The sequence below is a fragment of the Musa acuminata genome, chromosome BXJ1-8, assembly GCF_036884655.1.
Source record: "Musa acuminata AAA Group cultivar baxijiao chromosome BXJ1-8, Cavendish_Baxijiao_AAA, whole genome shotgun sequence".
NCBI lineage: Eukaryota > Viridiplantae > Streptophyta > Magnoliopsida > Zingiberales > Musaceae > Musa > Musa acuminata.
The window spans coordinates 11896158-11918010 of NC_088334.1; the positions used below are offsets into that span (position 1 = coordinate 11896158).

The 21853-nt window shown below is 42.8% G+C and overlaps 4 protein-coding genes across 5 annotated transcripts; 3 read left to right on the top strand and 1 right to left on the bottom strand.

The window, feature by feature from the left end:
* Positions 1 to 561: 561 nt before the first annotated feature.
* Positions 562 to 5754, bottom strand: LOC103994435 (mechanosensitive ion channel protein 6). The gene is made up of 5 exons (XM_009414764.3): positions 3739 to 5754; positions 2401 to 2524; positions 2017 to 2310; positions 1701 to 1903; positions 562 to 1092 (listed from the first exon to the last, which is right to left on the bottom strand). Exons 1-5 carry the CDS (start codon positions 5586 to 5588, stop codon positions 804 to 806), a joined length of 2760 nt encoding a protein of 919 aa, XP_009413039.2. The 5' UTR covers positions 5589 to 5754; the 3' UTR covers positions 562 to 803.
* Positions 5755 to 11742: 5988 nt separating this feature from the next.
* LOC135587540 (uncharacterized) lies at positions 11743 to 15888 on the top strand. Of its 2 annotated transcripts, XM_065079079.1 has the most exons (5): positions 11743 to 12011; positions 13773 to 14024; positions 14113 to 14256; positions 14344 to 15069; positions 15550 to 15888. In XM_065079079.1, exons 1-5 carry the CDS (start codon positions 11889 to 11891, stop codon positions 15778 to 15780), a joined length of 1476 nt encoding a protein of 491 aa, XP_064935151.1. In that variant the 5' UTR covers positions 11743 to 11888; the 3' UTR covers positions 15781 to 15888. The 2 variants fall into 2 exon arrangements, with proteins under 2 accessions (XP_064935151.1, XP_064935150.1); XM_065079078.1 differs by having other exon boundaries at positions 14113 to 15069.
* Positions 15889 to 17499: 1611 nt separating this feature from the next.
* On the top strand, positions 17500 to 18712 carry LOC103994433 (thioredoxin-like protein CDSP32, chloroplastic). The gene has a single exon (XM_009414761.3). The coding sequence runs from the start codon at positions 17574 to 17576 to the stop codon at positions 18498 to 18500; it is 927 nt and encodes a 308-aa protein (XP_009413036.1). The 5' UTR covers positions 17500 to 17573; the 3' UTR covers positions 18501 to 18712.
* A 138-nt stretch (positions 18713 to 18850) lies between these two features.
* Positions 18851 to 20874, top strand: LOC135587541 (putative pentatricopeptide repeat-containing protein At5g59200, chloroplastic). Its single transcript, XM_065079080.1, has one exon. The coding sequence runs from the start codon at positions 18977 to 18979 to the stop codon at positions 20468 to 20470; it is 1494 nt and encodes a 497-aa protein (XP_064935152.1). The 5' UTR covers positions 18851 to 18976; the 3' UTR covers positions 20471 to 20874.
* Positions 20875 to 21853: the final 979 nt, after the last annotated feature.

Genomic DNA, 21853 nt, shown 5'->3' on the forward strand with positions numbered 1-21853 from the left:
GACAAACGCCCGGCACACACCCAGGCGAGGAATGGGCGGAGCTCAGCATCGTCCGTCGCGTGCCCGCCAGGACCTCATGAACGTCGATCGCCATCGAGTGCAACGCGGCGATCTACGATCCGATGACATGGGAAGAAAGAGGAGGAGATGGCTGCGATTAGGATCCAAACCTGCTTCGGGTGTCAGAATTTGGTGCGTATACGTACCTTAATTCGAAGCAAACATTACCATCAGACCTACTTAATTTGAAGGACACAACAAGAAGGGAAGGTTGGAGATCGACAAGACACCTTATTTGATGACACGGATAAGCACTATGAAATGATTACACGATGTGTCACGGGCAACTGCAAAAGCTAAAGAGGATAAAAGCTGTCGGAATCTTGGAATGCCATATGCATGACTGAAACAGAAACAAAGAACGAAAAATGAAATGAAAATAAATAAATATTCAAGCATCTAAAACCTTCTTAGTTCCCATTGTATCAGTTTCATCGAACCGAGAAAATTACTCAGAACAGGAACAGAGGGTTATGGATCAACGAACCACAAAAGGTAGCATGAAATGTCAACAGAGCGTATTACTAGCATCTGTGGAAACTAATTAGACAATAAAGGCAGTTAGGATCTTCAGAATGCCATTTACATAACTGAAACAGAAGCAAACAAAGCAAAAGTGAAAGATAAAGAGAGAAAAGCTCAAAATTAGAACATATATTTACCCATCTAAAAGCTACTCAGCTCTCGCTGTTTCAGTTTCATCCGAAAAAACAGAGGAAATTAGGCACAGAACCTAAACTTGCCTAGCAATTGAAAGTTGTCCAGGTAGATGGTAGACGTGTGGAGTCAACCACAGGCATGTTTCGGAGATTCACATCGATTGGAAGCATGCGATACTCAATATCGAGTTCTCTTAAAACTTTGATCATCTCTTGCACGACAAGCTCTCTTCGTGCCCACTTTTCTCCCATATCTTGGAAGTTGATACGATGCCTCATCCAGATTGATATTCTTAACCTGTTCATGTCATCTACATCTCTCAGAACGACCGAAGGATTGGGGTACCAGTGTTCCTTCTTGTTCTCCATAAACCTGCAATTATTGGTTGGCAAATAAAACATAAGTTAAATAAATAATGAAACAATATACCTGATTAGAAAATCTTTTTTGCTACATGAAAAATGGCAACAGGTATCTACCAATTAAAAGACGCATAAACTTGATTATTGAAGGCAAAAATTGTTATAGCAAGAAGCAAAGCTTAAGTTCCAGCTCCAACAACTAATTCTATCCTGAATTCTGGAAAGAAATGGAGATAAGATGAACAAAATGAATACAGGAAATTAACCCAAAGGATAGTATAGCTGTTACTGGGAGCAATAAACTGAATGATACATCTTAGTGGAAAATGCTATGTCGGTACATTAGATATCGTCTTCTCCGATGAAAGTTCTATTATTTTTCTTTATCCTCCACCAACTATTTCCTTACTTTTGAGTCTACAAAGAAAAGTTAGACGCAATTGCTGGATCATACTAATAAATATACTGTTGATTATCAGTCAGTCTTACATTAAAAGGTGTAGGCTTACTAAAGGACCATTCCTACATGATAGCAAACTTTTTGTTGTACCATAATAGTAATTTGTATATATTCTAGGAAAACTGTATAATTTATAGGGAAAATGTTGGTTATCTCACCCTATTATTCTTTCTCTCATGATAGCAAGCTTTTCCACAGGAGTTGCAACATGAACACAAAAGTCGATTGATTCACCCATATCTGGACTCCGGTAGAAATTGCCAATTGGTTTGGTAGCCAGCACACTATTTGGATATGTAATCTTCTGGTTGTCGTACCTCAAGAATATTGTTGTCAGGATATTCATCTCCTCGACAACCATCTGCAAAGTAAAAAATGTTAAGTTATATAGATAGGAAAGTCATGGGTGATTAAACAATATTACCAGCATTATGTGCCTTAGACATAATTTAAGTTGAGTTTCCCCTCTAGTACCTGGACTCCTTCCACTTCACAGCGATCACCAACATCAAAGGGGTGCATCACAAATAAGAATATTATAGCTTCAAAGATCATCTTCAAAGTGTTACCAAAAACAAATGCTGCCAGCAGAAGCTGAGAGCCAAGCAGAACAAAGAAATGAGTTGTGGCAATTCCCAGAATAAGGAGCCAGACGGCAAATACAATAATTCCCATGACAACATTTGCCAACTGATGAAGTTTATTTACTGCTGTTTTTGTGTCATTGAGAGTCAAAGAAAGAGCTCTACGTTCTCTAAATGCATTGACCTGCAGGAAATGGATCAAATTCATATAACTGCTATTCAAGAAAGTTCACTGAAATGAATTATTTTGAATAGAAAAATGAAGAGATTATACCACCCAGTTCTTGAGAGACTTCCTGCAGACCCTATTGCTCTCGTTTGCTCCTTCAAACATGCTCATTGTCTTCAGAGCTTCATCTTCCTTCATGAAACGCATTAAATCTACCAAATAGATATACCTAAAAAAATTTCATTGCACACGAATGTAGAAGAGACAATGAGACAAAATAGACGACAGAGACCAGAGTACTATATAATTTCAAGACAATTAGACTATCATTTTCCATAATCAAAAAAGGTTTTGCTATAAAAGAACCACAGAACATGCAGATCATACCAATTATCAAACATAAAGCCATAAAGTTCATCCGCATCAGCATCGACAACAAATTTTATAAACATTTGTGTGATATCATAATTTTAGGTATATTCTGCATGCACATAGATGGTATAACATGGGCTATATAAATAGTGACACAAAGTAATGGTGCATAGTCCCCTAACTACGTTAACGACAATCATGACACATGATCTACTAACCATATGCTAGAGAAATAATCTGATATACTAGTACTAACTTGGGTTTAAACATTTCGGGTCAATACACATCTTGTAGGTAATTGTCCCAAATTTTCATATAGAATATAAAAGCTCTAGTAAGAGATGCTAAACTTCTATTCCATAATCTTCAAGATGGAACTCTATGATGTAAATAAAAAGGTAAATGTCTACTTCCTGAAAATCTATGAAAAAGAACTGCAATAAGAACTTGCTCTACACTTTGATGCAAAATGAATTATATCCAAAAGAAATGTAATACCGCAATTTTCATTATATGAATATCTAAGGCTGAGTTCCTATAGATTAGTTCAAATGACCATGTCCACAGAAAATAAATCATTAAACACGGTATAAAAGTAAAAGTGGATTTAATAGTCTTTTTTGAACATTCAAACAAATTAACTTTAAAAGAGAAAGGAGGAATCTTTTGAGATGCTATCTTCCACAATTTTCATTATATGGATATCAAAGGCTGAGTTCCTATAGATTAGTTCAAATGACCATGCCCACAGAAAATAAATCAGTAAAAAACACAGGATAAAAGTAAAAGTGAATTTAATAGTCTTTTTTTAACATTCAAATAAAGTAGCTTTAAACGAGAAAGGAGGAACCTTTTGAGATGCTATCTTCCGGTTGCATATTCTAATCGGACATGATTCTAACTCATATCATATTGACCAGGTAAGCTCTCACATGCCACCAGTGTCAAATCATGTATTCTTTTTATTTTGCAATATGACTGTCAACATTACTTTTCTTTTAGAAGCAGGGCAATTGAACAAGAGCTGGTTCCAGCAAAAGTTAATATGTAATGGGTGGAACAAGGACTTACTTGGCACCAGGCTTGGCGACATTACCGAAGATCTTTCTCGCTGCAGCCTTCGCCTCATACTCGCTGCGTATCTGCAAGACCGAATCATCCTCCCCACTCTCCTGCAGAACCTGCTCATCGAGCGTCGTCAGAGTCCCATTCCGCACGATCCTCATCAACTTCTTCATCCTCCAAGCTGATATGTTTTTTGGGTTCAGCTTGTGCAGCTCGTCAATCGTGATCCCTTCATCCTGCTTCTTGGCATCCAAAATCTTGGCATTTTTCCCAATTTGTGAGCTCTTCTGCATAGGCCCGCTTCCGATCACCCTACCGCTCTTGCTCGGCAGTGCTGCCGCACGGAGTTCGTTGGTGATTCTGGCACCAGCATTCTGTAGCTTCCGCACCTCGGCCATCACCCGTTCCTCCTCTTCCATGCCGTTCTGGATCTCGACCAACGGTGGTCCGGAGAGAGTTTCGATCACGTACTGATTGAACAACGACTCCTGGATGCGGTCGAAGTAGGTGCTGACATGGAAGGAGGAGGCGAGGACCTTGACGAGAAGAGTCTTGACGAGTCGTAACAGGGTGGCCACGATAAGACAGGACAGAATCTTGGTGACGTAGGGCAGGAAGTTGCTCCTCGTCTCGCGCTTCACCTTCTCGTCGAACAGCAAGTGCCACGAGATAAGGACGAGGCCGAGCCAGAGGCAGTTCTGAACGGCTTTGCGGATGCCGTAGACGAAGTACAGCACGCGCTTGCGGAGAAGGAAGTTGCGCTCGACGCCGAAGACGACAAGCCGGACGACCCAGCCGGAGACGAGGCGGCCACAGATGAGCACAAATAGGAGGACGAACCACTTCCAGAGGTGGAGATCCAATAACGTCAGGGGCTCAAGGGGAGACAAGGCGAGGCTGCAGGCGATAGCCGCTAGGATGAGGAAGAGGCTCAACCATTGAAGGACAGTGAGCCAGCGGAAGTCAGTGCGCTTGAACTGGTCGGGGATGTCGTCGTCCATGAACGGGTCTTCGTCGTCCTCGTCCAGCTGCTGCGACTTGAGCTGCCCCGACCGAATCTGGCCCGACTTGGGGATCCTCCCGGACTTCTTGACCTCGTCATTGCGGGCAGCCACAGGCGAAACCGACGGCGGTGGCGGTGGCGGTGCCGGGTCCATCAGTCTCGACCGCGTCTTGGCGCGGAGGAGCGTGGAGTTGCGGTGGAGGGAGCCGTTCGATGTGCATCGGACCACATCGCCGCCGCCTCCGTCAGGGCCACCGCTTGTGCTCGGAGAAGGCTTTCGTCGGCGGAGACCGCGTTCATCGTCATCGTCATCGTCATCATCATCGGAGGATCGACGGAGATGAGACTCGGCGGAGGAGGCCTGGAAAAAGACGCGGAGTTCCTTGGAGCCCGAGGCGGAGACGGGGGAGGAGCAGTGCTTCTTGAGCTCCTCCATCTCCACGTCCATGTCGAGGGCCAGCTCGGCGCCGGAGGCCCGCTGCTTGTGAAGGAATGTGCTGATCAGCCGCGACGGCGGGTCGTCAGCGATCTCCGCCTCGGTGTTCTTGCGCTGCTGCTTCTTGAAGCTGAACCCTCCTCCACCTCGTCGGCCGTCTCCGTCAGCTTCTTTCCAGAACTCATAGCTGGACTCCCTCCACACCTTGCTATTGTTAGTGCCGTTGAGATCGGGGAGGGGCGCGGGCTGGTCGAAGAGGCCGCCATTCTTGCCGTCGATCTTGACGACGACCTCACCGCCGTGTTCGGCGCCGTCGTTGTGGAGGAGGACGGATTGCTCCTCCAGCTCGTTGCGGGAGGAGGTGTACTTGTGGGATCCTCCATGATGGGGCTTCAAGGATCGCCTCAGAGACTCCATGGAGGGCGTCAAAACGGCAGGGACGGAGAACAGAGTAGGGTATGGAAAGCGAAGCCCAACTTGGGAAAGCACAAACGGACATCATAACGGGGTTCTCATCGTTCATATATTGCAGGGAGGAGAACCAACAGGTGTACCAAGCAGAACAGATTTGGGACGTATGAACGTTATGTGATGGTTAAATCAAACTGATCAATAACTCCTCAAATTCTAATATTCCTTCATTTTAATATGACGAATATATCGAAAACATTTTTGTATTTGACGAATATATCGCTGCAACGACAGCTGTTGCATGGACCAGCCAAAATTGCTATTAACCGAGAAGCAGCGATTGGGTTCGGTGACTTAGGAGGATTAATTAGACCAATTTAAGGTACAGGTGGCGAGATCGCAGGAGACGAAGAAGCACGCGCCACGTCTTTGTCGAGGATCCCTCCCGTCCTCACATCTCCACCGTCTACAGCGAATGGACACCACGTGGACGGATATTAGAGACGGCGTTTCGGTGTCTCCTTCATCGGCGCGGCCTCGAGTCGCGTGACATTGCCTGACAGGTGTCGCCGTGCGCCTTATATGGCTATAAATTTATTGAAACGCCGCAATAGCAACCCAATCGTTACCAAGACGGGCCTACCACAGCAACTGGGTCACATCGATCGGTATCGCGGGTTCTTCGGGATACATCGATGGTAAATAGGGAGGTAAGTTAATGCTACCAACCAACAAGGAAAGGGTGGGACAAACAGTAGAGGAGTACATGGAAACATTCAAGACGAGTTATATACATTCCTCTTATCGTGAGAACACAGTTGTTATAGTTACATCTTACCCTTGCTGCTCCAGTGTCCCAGCGGGTACTGCACCCAGGTTTCTTGATTCTTGATTCTCTTCTCATCGATTCCTCAACAACCTCAAGAAATTAATGCATTTTTCATCACCTTTAATTAAGATTATAAGAGGGTTTAGAAGTTGATGACAGCTTTCGGAGGAAGCAGCAATTTAGATTTGCCTAGTCCATTCTGCAACATGCGTCCCTCCATGCTCGGAGAAAACTGGGTTTCTATCTCTCCACCAGGTTGTGTGAGTGAGGGAAAGAGAATAGTAGCGATCGAGAACGACAGAGTCAGAAACTGTAGATTTTTTTTGGTTGCTTAGTTTTTTGTTACTCCAACTGAAATCTTTCGTATGTTAAAGAAGATTATATGTGCCAACTCAGAAAACGATGGAATATTATGTCACTCCTTGTATCTACGTGCATGAAATCTACTGATATGGCATATATATATATATATATTATTGGTTAGTAATCACAGGAGAAGACATGGTCTTTTGCTAAGTATTAATAGCTCTGCAGGTTTTAAGGTTGGAAAAGATGCGGAATCCTTGTGATCTGGAGATGTATTTAAATGCTATATACAGCTTCACCGTTCAGAATGATTTGATGTTTACCTGCTCTCATTTATGCTCGGTTGATCTTCATTCTCGTGATGCGTTCATCAACTTGATAAACGCAGTCATGCAAGAAGTTAAAACGAAGGATATGCATTTCTTAGGAAAGAAAACTAGAAGGTCAAGCGGCAGTATGCTCCCAGAAGCTATCAGGCCCCATTTGGCAACAGTCTTCTCTCATCTTCCATTATTTGAAATGGTAGATGATGTTTATGGATGGATGCCTTCCTGATCTGTATAGTAAAAATATGCTCATCTTCTTATTGAAGGCATGCATAAATAAACTGGAAGCAAGAAAATGAGACACAGAGGACATGCAGAAACTAATATGTGATGCAAAAGTTGGTCATATCTACCTCTAGGAAGTCCAGAAGGCCTGTTTTGGTGCAATCCAGCTACTGAGCCCGCAGCTTTCGTGGTGGCCGATGAACAGTAGAACAAAGAGATCAGCTGCAATCAAGTCAGCGAATCTTGCACGGAGGAGTGAGTTGGATGATGAAAGAGTACTAAGATATTGGCACGGCTCAATCAGAAAATAAGGTCTTAAGGCGCTTTGCATTGCCTTACTAGTACAGTCTGAGTGAACCGGGCCAACATCATAGTAACTATTCCAAGGTGAGATGTCATCCTCCTCTCACGTTTTGTAACTAAGCCAGAGGAAAGAAGGAAGAAGCCAACGGATATGTGGAGCCTGGTGCCCCTTCCCTGGTGATAGATTTGAACGAGAGGGTGCATGGAAGATAGTTGCAAGCATAACAATCCGTCTCTTCTGCAGAGAAGATGGAATAGCGCCAGAGATGGAGAAGACGCAGAGGGAGTGAGAGAGAGAGAGAGAGCGGTGGTGATGATGGAGGAGAAGGAAAAAACTGTCTTCGAATATAAGGAGGTAGAAGGGCCAGGATGGCATTTAAAACTCCCGACAACCAAAGAAGAAAGCCAGGCTGCAGCAGTAATAAATCTCGACAGTATGCTCACCATCCTCTCTCTCTCTCTCTCTCGCTCACGCTCACGCTCGCTCGTTAGAGAATCAGTAACGACAGTGCTAAACATGTATGACTATAATCAACAGCTACTACTGTCTTCTGACCTCCACCCTGCATCACAGAATGCTTCATATATACTGTATGGAGATAAATAAATGAATGATGAACTGCACTCGTCATGTTTCTAACTCTAAAACGGAGAAAACTGGGAAAAGACAAAGGTGTGGGACGGCACCGGAGGGGAGTAAATATATGGAGGCATGGCTGCAGAACAATACGCTGCATATTATATAGAGATGAATAAATGGGAGTGGCGGGAGTAAATAAGGAGGGATGGGGTTCGGAAGAGGAGTGAATGAGAAGGAATCTCGGTCTGACGCAACACATGATGGCAAGCATCTGCGTGAATAAATGCTTCCATCTGGTTTCACCATGTGGAAGCGACGTTTGCCTGCTCTCTCTCTCTCTCTCTCTCTCTCTCTCCGCCACTGGGTGACATTAAATCCTCTCCAACCTCTTCCTGCGACAGTGCCCCTCCGAGCACAAGGGTCGTACGCTGTGCAACTCATGGGGAAGATGCCATGCGTGCCTGCCTTCCTGCCTGTTCACATGGTACTGTGGTGTGAGCATGGGAAGCCTGCAACGACGCGATACGAGAGATCGGACAACGCAGCCCAGCATCGATCCTGTTCCGGTGAGAAGAGAGAATGGAGAAGATGCAGGTATCCATCTATCGCACTCCATTTGTTGAGGTAGAGAATTTAGAAGGTCGATCATATCAAGAAATCTTATCGTTAGTTGGTAGGCTTAGGTTTGACCAGCTTTGACCTATTGGATTCAAAAGCCACCAGCTTTACGACAATCAGTCGCAGTCTCATGTCGTCTGACGGGGAGAAGCTTTAGAGGGAAGACAGAATGGAATGAGGTATAGGGCAAGAAGATACTGATGATGATTGTTGGGCTGACATTCCATGATTCAGCTCGGACTTGAATAGTTCATAATCCACCTTTTTTTTAATTAAATCTTAATTCATATTAGAGAAGTGTGTGGTAATTGTGAAAATAGATATAAATAGGGTAGCAAATACGGTAACAATCCACCTTGCAACAACAAAAAGGAGGAGAAAAATACAGAAATCCAAGGAGAAAGAAAAGGAAAAAAATAAGGACAACATAAAAAAATTGTTCTCAATCATCCAGCAGTGTTCTCATCTCAGGTTAAATCAAATTTACAGTAGATTTTTACTACGATTATTTGGGGAGAATTAGGAAGTATTTAGAATATTGAGCACAATGACGTGATCCTTATATTTCAGTTATTCTCTTGTGATTGTTGTTATAGTTTTGGACAAGAGATTGAGATTTATACATTCATTATTATTATTATAGTAGATTATCTTTAGTTTGTCCTGTGATTTTTACCCTTCACATTGAAGGAGTTTTCCAGGTATATCTTGGTGTTCTATTTGATTGTAGTTACATTTAATTCCGCTATGTGTTATGGTCTAATAATATTTGTTCATATACAAAAGTTATTTCTTTTTATATCCCATCAATAGTGACAAACATCGAAGAAGAAAGTATAAAGATAAGGGAAGGATTGGAGCTCCCAGAAGAGTTAGAAATTGAGAATTATTCTAAATAAGAACAAAAAAGGCTTGTTGGATTTGTTGGGTCAATTAATAATCGATTTCGATCATTTTCAATCGACCACATGAACAAATTTTTTTTTAAAATTCTTCAGAAAATGTTCATTATAAAAACTATTTTATTAGACGATATAGAGTGGATCACTTTTGATTTGAATCAGAAAAGAAAAGAAAAAGAAAACACGAAAATGAAATCATGAAAAGAAATATTACCTCCAATCAATGTTGGATCTCAACGGGCAAACAACATGATGGACACATTCAACTATCGATGCTATCGTTAGAGCAATTACTTTAACCAGTGATATCCTCACTTCCTATTACCTCCATAGGTGACAACTTCCACATCATATCTCTTATATACGTAACATCTGACCTCTTATACACCCATGAAACCAAATTCATAAGATAATATATTCTCTGTTGTCATGGATCTTACTCACATCTTTCATCCTTTACGAGGGAAGGATATTATAAATATAAAATTATAATATATTATTATTTTATAAAAAATTTAATGAAAAAATTTGAAATTAAATAACCATGCATCTAAATTTTGACGCATAACTTTGAATGTTCGAAAAAATTTTATTTATTCTATAAATATATTATTATCGAATCTAAAAGCTATAGAAATATTAATTAGTAAAGAAAACTAGACATATCTTCTTCATAATCAATCAATCATGTAATATATCATCGAATTTTCTTATTGTCTTATCCGATCAGAATATCTAGATTAAATAATTAGGAGATTTTCTTTTATTAAGATCATCTCCTAAGAAATTTTATTATAGTTAAATTTTTTTTGTTAATCGATAATTGTAATCAGAATCCAGTTATAATATGTATTACATAATTAAATATTGTAACATAATCTAACATACATATTATTTTTAATTAAAAAATGAATATCATTGTTGTACTTTTTCTACCTTTTCTCCCCTAAAAGTTGAACTTAAGCAATTTATCAATGACATAAAAAAAAATTCTAAAGATAATTTTTATTCCAATTTCGATTCCAAACAATTTATATAACTCTAAATGCTACAGACACTCAAAGAACTACCAATACATTTTTTTTTGGATCTTAATCTTTTTTTGTAGAGACAATACATTCCCTACCACCTCATACAGAACTACCAATCCAAGTTAATCTTCACTATCAAATAAAAAAAGAAAATCTCAATAGTATGTTATGAATATTTTTTATAACGAAGAGTGTGAGAAAGATAGCTTAGTAATTAATAAGCAAAGTCAAGTTAGCATAATATGTCAATCTAAAACGAATATTTCCTTATTAAAGTAATTAACCTTTCGTAATCAAAGATGATTACAACACAAACAAACACTGCATAAATCACAGTGATATTTCCATGTGTATTTTTCTTCCAAAATTATCAAACTAAACTTAAATGCTTCAACTTATGATTTCTTTTCAACCACAACCTGATATTTCCACTCGGTTTAATTTTCTTGATACACATATACACTTTTCTAGCTTATTTCTCATTCTCGAATATGATAATATTCAATAATAATAATAAATAATTCAAATTGTAATGATGTCTGTCTTAATTAGTAACTCGTCGAACGACAATACATTTCAATCTCTTAATAGTCAAAGCTTAATGACTAATTAACTAGCTATTTGAACATGTCTCCAACTCTAATGGGCGTCAAGATCCGACTTAAACGGGAAAAGGTAAGCACCAAAATCATTAGAAAATCCAATACGTTATCTTTAGGAATAACAATAAATATTAATCTTAGCTTACCATTTCATAACCCGATTAGCTTCTAGATATTTAAATCCATCCCAAATCCTAAATGACTAATCTCGTAGGTTAAACGCATCTTTTAATAGAATTCAATCGATAAATACGGATCCAACTTAAACGGATTATGTGGACGGGTATGCATGCAGTAATGTGCATGAATCCGATGATTGTATTAAATCCTACCCGAAATCTGGAGGATTTATCGGATTCCGATGTGGATCCGACCCGATAACCATTTCTACACGTACAAAATAAAAGCCAAGTAGTCGGGGGTTCTCTTTCTGTTCGTATCATCTGCAGAGACGAGGCTGTGCACACCCCCGCCTCGCTCCATCCTACTCTCGTCCTACCGATCTCGATCCCGATCCCGATCCCGCTCCTGCCGTCGCCTCCACGGGGAGAGCCGATTCGCCTCCCTCGCCGAATATCGAGACGATGGGGATGAAGAGATGTTTCACGAGAGGCCGGGGCGTCGGCCGCAGCGTCGTCGAGCTCTGGCACCGCGAGCTCGGGGACTTCCCCCCGAGAGCCTTCGCCCACCGCTTCGTTGCTTCCGAGGTCTCCGATCAAACCCACGTGTCTCCGTTTCCCCTCGCTCCTTTCTACTTTTTCTTGATGGAGGGTTTCTTTTGGGGATTATGTTGTCTCGTACGAATCGGTCGGTCCGGTTTCTGTACCTACGAGATCGCTTTGGTTTCCTTTTTGTTGAATTATAATCCTAGTGTTAGGGATTTCTAGTTTTTAATCGGTAAAGATTTCTTCTCCCGAATGATGAATGCTTCTATTTCGTTCGATCGTGGGTGGTTCGACGTAACGTGATGAGTAGATCAGAAGACAAACACATTTGCTTTCACACTCTACCTCATCAGGTTTTCTTGGGTATTAGGTTTGGCATGAGAAGATGAGGTGTCTATACAGAAAAAGGTGCATCCAGGATCACAAACTTATTCCAATACAGCAAATCTATTTTAATCATAATAGTGTACTCAATCTGAGTGGTTCGATGTATGCTGTTAATACGGTGTATGTTTTTCTCACAGATGATTTTGGGTTTTTTGGTTGGGCGGAATTTGCTGTTTTAACTCTGCTTATGTCGATAGTATTTGGGGCAGGGAGAGTGGAGTAGAGTCGTGGTACCACTTGTGCCGAACTTAGTTGATCTACCCGAGCCATGCAATATCACAAGAGACATATGCTTGCGAAGAGTCGGCCTAATTGCACTTGCAATAGAGATAAAAAAAAGGGTTGATGATTGATGCATGGGCAAACTGTTGCCAGCGTGCAAATGATGCACACGGATTAGGGATTGTGGAAGCCACACTGGAATAGCTGAAGCATTATTGGCAACTTAGGACTCATCGCTAGCGCCTAAAGTATCCAAGTTAGATTAATCTATAAGTTATATCCAGATACATCACTCCTACTGAGTTCTTAGTAGCCTAGTTGGTAACTAGTGCCATCGTTAAAACAGTGATCTTGAGACATCCAATGGATCAGTTTGGTAAAACAAAAATCAGCAAAGTGTTAGGCAGATTTTGCTTCACTGTGGTGGAGCTGTGCTTTAGTCATGCACTTGTGCTAGGTAGATGAGATGGTAGGAAAAAAAATATAATATAAACTTCCAAAAGAAAACATAGGTAATGAAACTTATGTTAGTTTTCTTTTCATTTCTGTTGCTTACTTTTTAATTGATTGGAAATAATGCTGGCATGCCTCCAGTGGTGACTGCCTATTGGTTAAGAATTTGTATATGTTGTTAAATCATTGGCATTGCCATGGCACTGTTCAGCATGGCTCAGAATGAGACTCATCCTAACCAAGACTTGAACCCTCATTGCAGACTATGAAATTTTAGATCAATTTTAGCTGTCTTTGTGATTTCTTCATGTTCTTCATTTTTTTACAGCTCAAGCTATAAAAATGCAAAATTGATTTGCAGTTTGTTAGTGTGCTTCATATTAAAAAAACTATGATCAATACGTTGGCTAAGCTTGTGTTAATATCAATTCAACTGCAAATCTAGAGGATTTTTTATTTTGTTCTCAATGCCATCTCTGATCTTAAATGTTTTGTTTGTTGGATTTAGGCTCAAGTTGTTGGGACATGGAAGCATCCAGACATTAACTACTTCTAAACCGAGAAATTTGTGTTGGTTTGATTTTTTTAAATATTCATTTAAAATTTTGTTTAAAGTAGGATGTGGTTATGAGTCTTATGACTGACTCTTAATTGTTTTCTTTGAATTATTTAGACTCAGTTCTGCTTGTTTTCCTGAGATTTCTTCTAGCTATATTATTTGAGTTTATCTTTTCTGAACAGGACCTTGTTCTTCGTTTTGGAGTCCATAGAAAGTTAGACAATCATAGAGGCTGTGTCAACACTGTGAGCTTCAATGCAGATGGTGACACTCTCGTATCCGGTTCTGATGATAGAAAGGTGATTCTATGGGATTGGGATGCTGGCCGTGTTAAATTATCCTTTGACTCAGGCCACTCAAACAATGTTTTCCAAGCTCGATTCATGCCTTACACAGATGACCGGATCATCATCACCTGTGCTGCAGATGGTGAGGTATATGCTGTTACACTTCCCTCTGTGTCTTGTAATATTTTAGATGTCATGTTTTTAATGCATTGCTTTTTATTTTGTATGTCATTAGGTAAGACATGCCCAAATACTAGAAGGTGGAAAAGTGGATACAACATTGCTGGCTCAACATGATGGACGGGCTCATAAATTGGGTATTGAGCCTGGGAGTTCTTATATAATTTATAGTTGTGGTGAAGATGGACTGGTTCAGCATGTGAGTAGTTTATCTTGTTTTGTTTTCTTTACATGCTATTTTCAGCTTTTATCTACTTACATTGCCAGTTTGGTGCATGTTACACAGATTGATTTGAGAACAAAAACTGCTACAAAGCTATTTACTTGCAGATCGACTTACGGGACGGCCATTCATTTAAATGCTATTGCAATAGACCCAAGGAGTCCCAATCTATTTGCAATTGCAGGAACAGATGAATATGCTCGAGTTTATGACATTCGCAAGTATATGTGGGATGGATCAACTGATTGTGATTATCCTGCTAACTTCTTCTGTCCCCGTCATCTCATTGGCAATGATAATGTTGGAATTACAGGGTTGGCATTCTCAGATCAGAGTGAGCTATTGGCATCATACAATGATGAGCTGATATATCTCTTCTCTAAGGATCAAGGACTCGGACCCAATGCAGTTAGGGAATCTCCAATATCTAGTGTGAATGCTGATGCTGGAGATAAATCTAAATCAGCTTCACTTCTGTCTCCAGTTGATGGGGATCAAACTGGACCACAGGTATACAAGGGACATCGTAACTGTGAGACTGTCAAGGGTGTGAGCTTCTTTGGTCCAAACTGTGAGTATGTTACTAGTGGTTCAGACTGTGGACGGATCTTTATATGGAGAAAGAGGGATGGAAAGCTTTTGCGCGCCATGGAAGGAGACAAATATGTGGTCAATTGTATTGAACCTCACCCTTATGCTACTGTGATAGCAAGTAGTGGCATAGAGAATGATATAAAAATTTGGACTCCCAATGCTGCAGAACCAGCTGCACCTGTAAAAATAGAGGAGGTAAGAGATTTTTAATGTTCTGCTCATAACCTTTGTCAATGCTGTTACTTTGATTTTTTGTTTGGCTAAGATAGAACTTGCTCATCTGCCATTCATTCCTAAAGTAAGTTGCATTTTCTATAAAGTAAAACGTGTGATTGACTTATTCACATAGAAATTCATCCTGTTGCTAAGGCATATACGGCTGTTTCGGATACATCAATTTCCCAAACAAAAATAAAAGAGGCACATTAAATTCCTGAAGCATTAAACGACCTTTAACTTCTCTGGTGTTTTTTTTATGAAATGGGTGATTGCTTTGCATTTGTTAACTTTGACAATGATGGTGATGATGACATTGATGCACCAGTGGCTACGACGATAATGGTGGCATAGGTTATGGCACTGTTTGCAACAATCATAATAAAAGTTTTCTGATATTATTTCTGCTTGTCTCACCCATGATGACTCTGAATGACATGACCCTTTTGAAATCACCAGTTAAAGCCGCACAAGAGAAGAAGCAGGTTCTTCCGCTTTGCTCTTCCTGAAGACATGATAGCACAGATCTTGGCACTGCAAAGGATGCAGACCAGGTCAGGTGATACAGATGAAGATCTAGCAGCTAATGCAGACTTGATGGACCTTATAATGCATTTAACAAACAGAGATGGTTCCTCCGATGAGAATGGGGATACCTCAGAGACCCCGGGCGACTGTATCGTTAATTGATGCAATTTCGTGTAGTTGCAGCTCAAAAATTTGTACATGTGAATAAAATTCTGCTGTTTAACTGAGATGATTATTAAGCATCTACTAAATTGATCATTAAGTTCTTTATCCCTCTGTTGCCAGCTTGAATTATTAATGTGCTACCAAGAATCGCTGGAGAATCTGTAAATATGCTTTTAACTCATGGTTTCCTTTTAGATAGCATGCTTAATATCTACTCGATGTTATGGAGATCTACCATTAATGTTGATTTTGCTGATTACTGTCACTATAATCTTCCATTCAGGGTTTTGACATAATATTTGCCAGTTTGCTTTCACAAAGTTTTGAGCCAACGAGGCATCGAGGCATTTGAGTGTGTAGGTTCCCCGAAGACATTGTCCGGTGAAAAGAAGCATATGAACTCCTTTAAAGGATCGTCAAGTATCTGGTTTACATTTTTTCGATGCTTGGAGGCAGGTAGACATCATCCAAGTGGTCAATATCGAGTAATATAAATATCCCAGGCTATTCATCAATCCTATGACTAAACTTGCAAGCTTTTAGATATCAAATTTTTGCCCGAGAAAGCAGGTACGTCAATTTATTGTTTTTACGTGAGTGACTTTTTATTAGATATTGGATTCCTATCACATATCGAGCTAACTATATTGCCAGATATCACCAATGTAATCAATCCTCCCCATTCCGATGTACAATAATTTGAAGATTATGCATCATGAATCGACTTTAGAGCAGCAATGATTATAACTGTTGTTTTACATGCTAGTTAGTTCATACTATCCTATCATAACCAACCTATTATTTCACATATCAACGAAATGAACTATTAGAATATCGACATTGATAGCGATTAAATATTTTGAATTTTACATAATTTTATTTAATTTTTTAGTTATGTCATTACACATTTACACTGATGATAGATGTACAATGATTTTTTTTAATTTAAAAATAAAATTATAAAATTTCTATATTATATTTATTTTAAAAAATATTAAAATTTATAATCAAAATTGAAATCTGCCGGAGCAATGAATCTGGTTTTGATTCCGATTTCAATTTTAAAATCCGCCTTTGTGGATTCCTATTCAATTTTAATGTTTTTCATATTGTTAGGCATAATAATAGAGGATCTTTTGGTATCATCCACAATGACATATGGTAACCACCTCAGACCCCATATGGTACCCTCTAGTCAGAGTCACACACACATCTCAAAGCGATACAAAACGACACAACCCGACTAAGAAACGATTACGTCATGAAGCGATGCCACCCAGCTCAAAAGAGACATAAAGCAAAATCCATGCGGTCTCACTGCTCCAAGGTAAGATCGACTCTGACGAACCATCTCCCTTACGAACCTTCTACATTGGTTTGCCACGTTAGCACTTCCATATCAACATAGAGGAGAACACAAGGCCTATAATCTTTGAATATTGTCTTTGAAATGCAAAGATTTTTTTTCCTTGGAAACAGAATGGATGGTGTAAGCCTAATGCTACAAATATCTTTGATCTTTAAGTGCCTTGTCAGGAAGCTTAACGGGTCTGCAACATCGCCACAAAAATCCCCGATAGGAGACAAACGGATCTAGTAGTTCCCAACAGAAAAAATCCATCGACCCCAAACGCAAGCCACAAACAATTGGGTGGACATAGAACATCCACCTCCCGTTGAATCTTTTAATGATAGCACCTCCGTGAGCCTCCACCATTTCTTCCCCCATCCACCTTGATAGCGCACTCATCCCTCACCCACCACACCTCATTCCGATCCCATCATCTACCATGGCCGCCATGGCCACCTTCCTCTTTGGGTCTCCTCCAACTTCCTCTTCTTCTGTCTCTTCCTGCCTCTCCAGACTAGGCCAGCCCGCGCCCCTTTCTTCTCACTCCCCACTCTCCCACTTCTTCTCCACCAGGATAAGACACCGTCCGTCATCCCTCGGCAAGCCGGCGTCGTTCTGCCCTCGCGCCTCGGCGGCGGCGAGCGGCACCAAGAGCCGGTCCACAGCCAGCGACGAGCGGGTGCAGAAGGTGCACAACGTCGACGAGTTCGAGGCGGCCCTCCGCGCCGCCAAGAACAAGCTGGTGGTGGTGGAGTACGCGGCGAGCCACAGCCCCAACAGCCGCCGGATCTACCCCTTCATGGTGGAGCTGAGCTGGACGTGCAGCGACGTGGAGTTCCTGCTGGTGATGGGCGACGAGTCGGAGCAGACACGGGAGCTGTGCCGGCGGGAGGGCATTGACCGGGTGCCCCACTTCACCTTCTACAAGGGCATGGAGAAGGTGCACGAGGAGGAGGGCATCGGGCCGGACCAGCTGGTGGGCGACGTGCTGTACTATGGCGACAACCACTCGGCGGTGGTGCAGCTGCACTCCCGGGCCGACGTGGAGTCGCTCATCGACCAGCACCGCGGAGCCGACGGCAAGCTGGTGGTGCTGGACGTGGGGCTCAAGCATTGCGGCCCCTGCGTGAAGGTGTACCCCACCGTCATCAAGCTGTCGCGCTCCATGGCGGACGCCGTGGTGTTCGCGAGGATGAACGGCGACGAGAACGACAGCTGCATGGAGTATCTCAAGGACATGGACGTGGTGGAGGTGCCCACCTTCCTGTTCATAAAGGACGGCCAGATCTGTGGAAGGTACGTCGGCTCGGGGAAGGGGGAGCTCATCGGCGAGATCCTTCGATACCAAGGCGTAAGGGTTACCTAAATCCATCAACACTACGTCTACATCTATATATATCATCTTGAATGCAACGACAATCGACTGTATTTTTTTGTTCCCATCAATCCTAAACAAATTGTGGGAGCCATCACAAGAACGAATGTACACAACACCTCACTTGGTCCTGCCCTCTATGAATGTAGTTCACTGTTGGTCCTAAACATTGCTGTGTGAGAGCTGAAGATGATGTTGGTTCACTTGTTGATTTGGTTTTGGCACGCTATATAGCATATGGCATCGCCAAATGGGGTAATTATCTATTTCCTTTGCTGCCGCTCTTCGCAAGAACGAATGTTGCTTTAAGATTTGTGCTTTATCAAATTCCATTGTAGCACAAGGTTCCATCCTAGTCAAAGTCACCTTCCGTATATACTACACACACATGATGATTGGTGTTGCGTCGCCCGTTCAGCTGATCGCAACCTGACGATAACCAAATGCGGCTCCGGTGACGGAACCCCATGAGCGGCGCCGCCCGTTTCGTCGACGCCAGAGCCCGCCTCGTGTCCGTCATCGATGCCTGCCATGGCGACCCCCGCCGCCTCAAGCGGGTCCTCGCGCGCGCCGTCGTCGCCGGCCTCCTCCCGGACCCCTTCGTTTCGGCCCGCACTGTTGCAGCTGCAGCACCCTCCGACCTACCCCTCGCCTTCCTCGCCTTCCGCACAGCCGCCCCCCGCCCCTCCGCCTTCGCATTCGCGGCCCTCATCCGTGCCCACTCCGCCGCCCCGGACCCCTCCCCCGCGTTCTCCCATTTCGCCCTCATGCTCCGCTCCTGCCTTTACCCCGACCGCTTTGTCCTCCTCTCCCTTGTCCGCGCCTCTTCCCGGCGGGCTGGCGCCTCGCGCGCCACAGCGCTGTCCCTCCATGCCGTGGCCCTCCGACGCGGCCTCCTCGGCGACCTCCATGTCGCGACTTCCCTGCTCCACACTTACGCCTCCGTCGGATTGCTGAACGCGTCCGCGAAACTGTTCGACGAAATGCCCCTGAAAACCACCATCACGTACAATGCCCTCATCTCCTGCTGCGCAAAGTCCGCGTGGCACGACTACGGCCTCCACCTGTTTGCGGAGATGATCCTACACGGGACTCGCCTCAACGCTGACACAATTGTCGCGGGCCTCTCATGCTGCGCCGGACTCGGTGCTCTTGGACATGGACGGAGCCTGCACGCTCTGGTCTTGCGCCGTCTTCCTCGTATGACTCCAGAAGTGGGCACAAGCGTTCTGCACATGTACACCAAGTGCGGCAGCTTGGAGGCCGGACGGAAGGTGTTCGATGAAATGGAGACTACAAGGGACGTATCGGCATGGACAGCCATAATCGGCGGACTGGCCACGCATGGATGCGGTGAAGAGGCCATGGCATTGTTCGAGAAAATGACGGAGGAGGGGGTTGCACCGGACAGCATGGCCTTCACCAGCGCGCTGCATGCGTGCAGCCATTGCGGCCTCGTCGAGGTGGGGATTAAGCTTTTCAACGCGATGAAGGGAGTCTACGGAGTTGAGCCGAGAATGGAACACTATGGAACGATGGTGGACCTTCTTGGCCGCGCCGGGCGGGTGGAAGAGGCGAAGCGGGTTGTGGAGTCGATGCCTTTCAAGCCTAACGGTGTCGTTCTGGGTTCTCTGCTCCATGCTTGCGTCGTCAATGGGGAGTCGAGGCTGGGGAAGCGGCTGGAGAGACAATTGTTGAGATCAGAATCAGAAGCAGGGGAGGAGGAGGGAGGATTCTTTGTAGGCGTATCGAATTTGTACGCTAAAGGTGGGAGGTGGAATGAGGTTGGCTGGATCAGGGACGAGATGGTGGAGAGAGGGGTGAAGAAGGAGAAAGGGTTTAGCTTGGTAGAGGTTCATGGCAGGCTGCACAAGTTTTTGGTGGGAGATACGAGGCACCCATTGACGATGGAGATGCACAGAATGTTACATGGATTGGATAGGGGAGCGATGCTTGGATGATCATCTAGGAGAGCAGATAAACGATAGCTGCTTCGATACCTCAAACGCGGCATCCGTACTGCATCTCTTTCGTACCAAAAGTTTGGTGCACGGCAGAGACTTTCAGCCGCATTTCATCGAACAATCTCTCGGCGGCACGGACGATCCCAAAAGTTCGAATGCATCGTTACGAGGCGATTGCAGCCTCAACCTCTTCAGCCTTTCGTTGTAAGACGACAAGTCGTAGAAGGAACATGATCATGAAGAGGACGGTGAATTGATCCGCCTACGCGCCTGCTTCCTGCGTTCGACGGTTGGAGTCGACGGCTTCGGCTTCAAGCTCGGCTTGCTAATGTTTACGTGACACCGCGACTGTTTTATTATTTTCCAATCTTTGTTGGTGGGAAGGAAAATTAAGTTGATTTACAAAGATTTTATCAAATCATTATGGATCAAAATTCTACTTTCCCCGTTACCTTTTGAATTTTTAAAAAATAAAATTAGATAATTATATCATTATTAATCAGAGATTAAATATATTAAATTAATAATTTAGATTTATCAAATTAATATGTCAATTATTTTATTATTAAGTCAAATTCACTTTGGAACGTGTTAGGGCAAAAGGTTATTCACGTCGTGGTCAATTTGATGTAGTCTAGACTTGTCTATGTAGGGTTGTCCAAAGTGCTTCCAATGCACACACTACTATAATATGTGCATTTCATGTTATCACCGCGTGCCACGTGCTCGTACCGATCACCTACATGTGATAAAACTAGCACCACCCCTTTGTAATCCTTGCGCATGACCCCACGGTCATCACCACCCCTTTGTGATCCTTGCCCATGACCATGTGGTGTAGAGGTGGGTTCCTCCTTTTCTCGTCCATGAGAGACCCACCTCGAACGAAGGTGCTCGCGTATCTTTTCTTTCCTTTCTTTTTTTCTTCCTTTTCTTTCTTAAATAATTTACTAATGGGCCTCGAGGCCAATGGGTTGGATTAGGCCGTGGCCTACCCACCTCGAGTAATGGAAAGGTCAGCACTCGACCTTCCAACTTCGGGATTCTTTCTCCATGGAGAATTTACTGTCATGTGGATCGAATTTTTTCGATTCATGTGTCTCAGGTATATTTTGTCTTATATTTTTTGTTGTGACAAATTTCTTCTTACACAAGTTAGGTTTTCACCATACACACACATTGGGCACATTTTGTCTTGCTTCCCATCGTGTTTGGTTTCTTCATACGTGGGTTGAGTTTTTTTGACACATACGTCTTGGGCAAATTTTGTCTTATATCTTTTGCCATGACAGATTTCTTCTTATATGGATTAGGTTTTCTCGATGCATATATCTCGGGCACATATTATTTTTTGTCTTTCACTATGACGGGTTTCTTCTT

What these genes read in the sequence shown, in the direction of transcription:
- LOC103994435 (XM_009414764.3), bottom strand. Translation starts at nt 5,588, where the DNA reads ATGGAGTCTCTGAGGCGATCCTTGAAGCCCCATCATGGAGGATCCCAC. An exon ending in GTGAAGTGGAAGGAGTCCAG is followed by an intron (nt 1,904 to 2,016) that starts GTACTAGAGGGG and finishes TTTACTTTGCAG; the next exon opens with ATGGTTGTCGAGGAGATGAA. An exon ending in ATGAGAGAAAGAATAATAGG is followed by an intron (nt 1,093 to 1,700) that starts GTGAGATAACCA and finishes CAATAATTGCAG; the next exon opens with GTTTATGGAGAACAAGAAGG.
- LOC135587540 (XM_065079078.1), top strand. Translation starts at nt 11,889, where the DNA reads ATGGGGATGAAGAGATGTTTCACGAGAGGCCGGGGCGTCGGCCGCAGC. An exon ending in CCTGTGCTGCAGATGGTGAG is followed by an intron (nt 14,025 to 14,112) that starts GTATATGCTGTT and finishes GTATGTCATTAG; the next exon opens with GTAAGACATGCCCAAATACT. An exon ending in CACCTGTAAAAATAGAGGAG is followed by an intron (nt 15,070 to 15,549) that starts GTAAGAGATTTT and finishes TGAAATCACCAG; the next exon opens with TTAAAGCCGCACAAGAGAAG.
- LOC103994433 (XM_009414761.3), top strand. Translation starts at nt 17,574, where the DNA reads ATGGCCGCCATGGCCACCTTCCTCTTTGGGTCTCCTCCAACTTCCTCT.
- LOC135587541 (XM_065079080.1), top strand. Translation starts at nt 18,977, where the DNA reads ATGAGCGGCGCCGCCCGTTTCGTCGACGCCAGAGCCCGCCTCGTGTCC.